The sequence below is a fragment of the Vigna radiata genome, chromosome 4 (genome assembly GCF_000741045.1).
Source record: "Vigna radiata var. radiata cultivar VC1973A chromosome 4, Vradiata_ver6, whole genome shotgun sequence".
In the NCBI taxonomy this organism is placed as follows: Eukaryota; Viridiplantae; Streptophyta; class Magnoliopsida; order Fabales; family Fabaceae; genus Vigna; species Vigna radiata.
Genome location: NC_028354.1, coordinates 15275351 through 15281306, shown reverse-complemented (window position 1 = coordinate 15281306; position 5956 = coordinate 15275351). Strand labels below are relative to the sequence as shown.

General features: G+C 33.6%; 1 protein-coding gene across 2 annotated transcripts; it reads left to right on the top strand.

The window, feature by feature from the left end:
- The first annotated feature begins 2717 nt into the window (after positions 1 to 2717).
- LOC106759549 (transcription factor MYB1R1) lies at positions 2718 to 5692 on the top strand. 2 transcript variants are annotated; one of them, XM_014642767.2, is made up of 3 exons: positions 2718 to 3090; positions 3624 to 3847; positions 4877 to 5692. In XM_014642767.2, exons 1-3 carry the CDS (start codon positions 2847 to 2849, stop codon positions 5315 to 5317), a joined length of 909 nt encoding a protein of 302 aa, XP_014498253.1. In that variant the 5' UTR covers positions 2718 to 2846; the 3' UTR covers positions 5318 to 5692. The 2 variants fall into 2 exon arrangements, with proteins under 2 accessions (XP_014498253.1, XP_014498254.1); XM_014642768.2 differs by having other exon boundaries at positions 2722 to 3090; positions 3624 to 3832.
- Positions 5693 to 5956: the final 264 nt, after the last annotated feature.

Sequence of the window (5956 nt, the reverse complement as noted above, 5' to 3'; positions counted from 1 at the left end):
AAACTTGAGTCCCCAACATAGAAAACCTGCACCTTAATCCCCAACATAAAAAAGCTTAGAAAAACACTTAGGTTCTTAGGAATTATAAAAACATCTAGGTCAAAAACACCTAGACATTATACTAAACGATTGTTATGCCTAAAGCATCTAAGAGAGTTAAAGCTAAATGATTAAAGCTTATCATACCCAAAGGGTATTCAATTTAGCTCTCGAAAACAAAATAATGTCAAGACGATGTCTTTGAAAAAACACACTAAAAGATTAAAAGCCTAAAATACAAACAAAAACATAAACAAGCTAAACGCTATTTGTTTAAAGAAGAGACAAAAATCAAAAGAAGCGATTACTTGCCTAATGTATTTGTCTAAACAAGCTAAACCTCAAGATCCATTTTTTTTACATGTTCCCTCCTCTTAGCTTAACCAAATTTCTTTACTTTTTCATGCTATGCTTAGATTGACTTCTTGTGATCTTGATTATTTGCTATTCTTGGATTTATCTTTAAGGTGTCATGAAACTTTCACCAATTTATTTTCACACCTTAATGAGCTCAACTCAGCTGCAGCTAACACACATCAAAATATCCAAAAAAACATTTATGCAACTAAAAAGTTATTTTTAACATGCTTTTGTATTTCATGCTAAATAAACCCAATTATAAAAAATCCTAATTAAAATATTCTACAAAAGTACAAAAACCATTTAAGAATCCAATATTAAAGGCTACATGAGGGCATAAATATGGACTCATCAAGCGTATAATCTTTCATAAGATATAATCAGAGCACGACTACGTGTCATATCAAAAGGGTTGCGAAAAGAATTTTTCTATTAACACTATTCAACCCACCTTTCTAGTGTTTTTCATGTACTTCACCCTATTTGCTTAAAGATTGCAAAAGACAAAAAACACCATGTTTATATTCTAGTAATTTTTTATTTTATGCATCTACTCTGATACCTTTCTTTAGGTCATCTTTTGAGTTTTTAGCCTTCTTTTCTTATCATTTAAGTTCTTGCTTATCTTCTTGGTTTTCTTGGTTTTGTCATACATAAATTCCCTTTTGAAAAGCCTTCCTTATTTTAAGACATTTTCTTTTTTTTCCTTGGTTTCCATCATCTTAGTTTTGTGCTTTACTTATGGTGTAGGTTCTCTTTTTGTAGTGGAGACCGAGTGAGAGCTTGAAGCTTAGAGTGGTAACTGAGAAAAAAATAGAGAAACACTTGGGACGAAAAATAATATGTTTGTATTTCTTTGACTTATATTTGTTTCCTTTTTGCATTTGTAAGTCTCAATCATGTTAGGTGTCTTGGGGAAGTCTTTGGTGTTCAATCTCATCTCTTAACAAGAACCTCTAAAACCATAACGAATTGCATTTTTAGTTGATTAAGTTGAAGGAACCAAAGTTTTTTCTAACTTACTCATTAGTCCACATTTAGTTTATTTGTTTTTTTTAATTGTGGTAGCTTACCGTGTATCTATTTTTATTTCAATTATAGTTCCCTTTGAAAAGTTTGGTACAAGAGAACTTAAGGTAAACTTTGGCTCATAAAGGCTTAGTTCTTAAGCAATCTATTGTGATTCAGCTCACTTTCCTAGAAGTAAACTTGAGCATCTTTTGCCTCTTTAAGTCTTTTAAGGAACTCCTTTCGAAATTTTAAGTGATTGTCTGTACATATCATCTTTTTAAAAACTTTAAGAATGTCTAAATCCACTTTCTACCAAATTGGCAATAACTCTAATGAATAAGCTAAACCAATTTTGAAAACTTTAGCCAAAGAATTAAAGTCACTAAAAATTTGATAAAAGCAAGAAACTCTTTTAAAAGAAAAAGAAAGAGTTAGAAGAGAAAAGTATCTAATATTTAAAGTTAATAGTGTTAGGGGAAGATTAGGAAAAGCTAAAGAACTCTTACTGAATTAGCATGTGTGAATTAAGTTATGGCATTAAAATAAATTAACAAAGCTAGCTCAAAAGATACTGCCACCATATAAAAAATGAAATGGATCATATAAAAGCAACGTTGGGCCCAAAACAGAAGATAATATTATTTTATGATTGCGAAAAGAAAACAAATATATCCATGAAATATTCTGAAAAGAAAGGATTCCACAAAGAGACAAGATAAAACACGGGATAACAGCAGATAAAACGGACCACCAATTGCCACGTATTAAACACCACACAAAAACTTCTTTTTTCACATAAACGTTATGTGCTCTAACATGGCAAAAAATAAAAGGAATCCCACTCTCCACTCTACTACACTTTTCTATAAATATTTCTATCTTCTCAATCACTGTAATATAATATTTTACTAAATTATGCATATTGATAATGAATGAATGAATTTTTAAATAATTAGCTTAACATGAGATCAAAGATTATTTATAATTAGCTCATATAATCCTTATTAAAGTGGTAAAAACATTAAAAAAATAGCCAATTGCATATTAAGAATGGGTCCGCCAGCTAGCTTGACTTAAACTAATATATCTCTTTTACTTGTTTTGGGGAAAAAGAAAAGCTAATCTGATTAATGTGATTAAGAAAAGATAATAATAAAATTAGATATATATATATATATATATATATAAAATGTACTAAAAAGAATATTTCTGATAATGTTATCATCACAATCAATGATCTAAGCTAAAATTTTGAATTATATGCGTATCAAGTACATCACATGATAACTCACATTAAACCTTATTTTAAACATCTCTGTCCCCTCACCACACCTCTTCTTTTCTCTTCTGTCCTTTCTCTCTCTTATATTAATCACTTCCTCCCTCACACGTTCGCTGCAACAAGGCCACAATTCACTTTTCTCTCTCACCGGAAAATGCCTCTCTCCTCCGCCTCCGCCGCCGTCGCCCCTCACTCTGCCTCCTCCGCCGAGATCATGCTGTTCGGAGTCAGAGTCGTCGTGGACTCCATGAGGAAGAGCGTCAGCATGAACAACCTCTCCCAGTACGATCACCATCGCGATACCGCCGCTGCCAAAGACGACACCGTCGCCGCTGGCTACGCCTCCGCCGATGACGCCGCTCCGAACAACTCCGGAAAAAACCGTGACCGCAAGCGAGGTCCGACCAACACCTTCTGGAACTCTCTGCCACGCTTTATAATTTATTTAAATAAATCAATCGATGAATAAATACTTTATTAAGTAGAATTCATTGTTCACTCCGCCAAAAAAAAATTAGATGATTTTTCAGACTATACTTAAATGCATTCCTGAGACCTAAGTTGATATGGAATATTAATTTTGATCGGTGAGAGAATCGTATCATATGAGGTATGTTAGTTAATCTAAGTGTTATGTATATTTTTTTTTCCATTATTTTTAATGTTAGGTTTGTTGTATTATAGAATAGAATATGAATGTTTAAATCCGTAATTAAATGTCGATTTTAATTACTGAGATTTAAGTAGTTATTAATGATACGAGATATTAATTTTAACCGGAGAGAGGATCTATGTTAGTTAATATAAGTTTTGTATTTATTTTATTGCACGTTGATGGTGGATTTGTTGTAAGATGGGTATGAATATGAATGTGATTATTGATTTGTTGCATTAAGAGAGTGTTGTTTGTGGATATTTGGGGGATGATCAGGGATTCCATGGACGGAGGAAGAGCACAAGCTGTTCTTGGTTGGGTTGCAGAAAGTGGGGAAAGGTGACTGGAGAGGAATCTCAAGGAACTATGTCAAGACACGGACACCAACTCAAGTTGCTAGCCATGCTCAAAAGTATTTTCTCCGCCGTACCAACCTCAATCGCCGTCGCCGTAGATCTAGCCTCTTCGACATAACCACCGATTCGGTAAGTTGTGTTCAGGTAAAGTTTGATGTTAATTTTGTACATGAAATTATGTGCTGAGTCAACGCGTTATTAATCGATGTTGGTGGTGGGATTGAAATTTTAGCGTGTTTTCTTTTGCCGTGTTAGGAAAAACAAAGTATAGGAAACCAAAGGAAAGGGGGAAAAAAAAGTTACGCCACTGTTCAGTTTCTGTTGATTTGTTAGACTGGTGGATTATTGTTTTCAAAAATACTTTTATTTTTTAAAATTTTGTTTATCTCTTGGGATTACTTAGAGTGTCGTGAAACAGTTCCGCGTTTTTCTGTTTTAATATGGCCAGCACTATTTCGGTTCAAAACTTCGAAATCCAGTGGAAAGATCGGAGCTTCCTTGCATTTGCTTGTAAAAAGGGAAATGGAATAAAAAATGTTTTATGAAACCTAAAGAAACTTGTGTCATTTGGTTATGTATCTTATCTTTAGTTAATTAATTAATTGATAGAGTCCTTTGTTGTTCAAGAGAAACTCCAACGGAACAAAATCACGTGATTTCAGGCTTTATAACCCACGAAGTTAACTACTTTGAACTTGGAGAACCGGAGAAAGAAACCTTTGTGCTATTTTAGTACCAATCGTTCGGTTTCCATGGTTTGGTACGGGAGGAAACTTATATTTGGATGAGAAGAAAGAAAAGGAAAAACAGTGCGAGGAAAAAAAGAAAAAATAATTAAATATAGAAAGAAAGTGCAGAATAGTGTTGTTGGGATGAATTAGTGAAAAGATGGAAAAATTTAAATGAAACGGTTTTGATTGATAAAAGGATCAAAAATGTTTTGGTTGCAAATTAACATAAACGGAAAAAAGAGAAGAAAAAAACAACAACCGTGTAATCATCACATATTTAACTTCGTATGTGCTAAATCAATCAGAACAAACATGGCCTTATTATCCGGTACTCATTGGCTGCTATATCTTAACATGTACTGTGAGATCAATAATTAATTACTGTTTAGGGTATCACAGTAACTTGTGTAATTTGTAATGATCTTATTCAATTTTTGGTCAGGTCTCTACAACCCCAATGGAAGAAGGACAGATTCAGTATCAAGATAATTTGTCTCTTGTGCATCCCGTGTACCCTGTTACCGCTGAAGGAAGCAACATGAACGGATTTTCAAAGTTGCCTATGTATTCAAATGACATTGGTACTGGAGTTATGTCAGCTCAAGCTGGGAATCCAATGAAAATACTTACTTTGGGACAAGGAAATGTGGAGCAGAATGGGCCTAGTACTAAGCTAGTTTGTACAACAGCTCCTATTGTTCCAGATTATATAGGCTCCACAGCGTCTGATATCACTGCCACCAGTTTAAGTTCACTTGATCCACCAACACTGTCTCTCGGGTTATCTTTGTCATCTAGTCAAAGACAAACTTCATCAATACATTCAGCTTTTCATTCACTGTCGTGTTTCAACAATGGAGATAGCTTCATAACCGTTGCTTAGAAAGATAACATACATCTGTTGCCCAATCCAGAGCAGCTTTGGATTCAGAGATTTTTATCTCAATCCTCCTTTCTCTTTTGGTGGGAGAAGGATAAAAGATGTTAATGGAAAAAGGACGATGAATTAGAGAAGGCAATAAGGTAATAAGTCACCAAATTGATCCTTCTGTTCCTTGTACAGACCCTGGAAAGGTCCTGTCATGGTTTTGTTTATTGTTTATTGGCTCTTTTTTATGTTTGTAGTTACTATAACTGAACATAACGAACTACTTCCTGTTAATTTTTAATGAATATATATATCTGGACTATAACCAGGAATGATTTCAAGCTCTTCTGGGAAGGAATTATATAGATGAATTTGATGGTTGTCACTGTACGTCATATCCTTAGCAAATTGACTCCATTTTTTTTTTTGTTTTTCTTAGTGAATACATGACCTAGTTTACTCCTGCAATCAATTTTATATCAGAACTGCCTGCTCTACAAGTTTTGAAATTGGCAATTGCATTATCCCTGTTAGTCCACAACAACCACAGTTTCCATCGTTCTTGTCAAGAAACGTAAAATGTTTTTTTTTAATCAACAAATGTTAATTTTAGTATTTTGTTAGTGGGAAGATGAATCTATAACTTTTCTCATT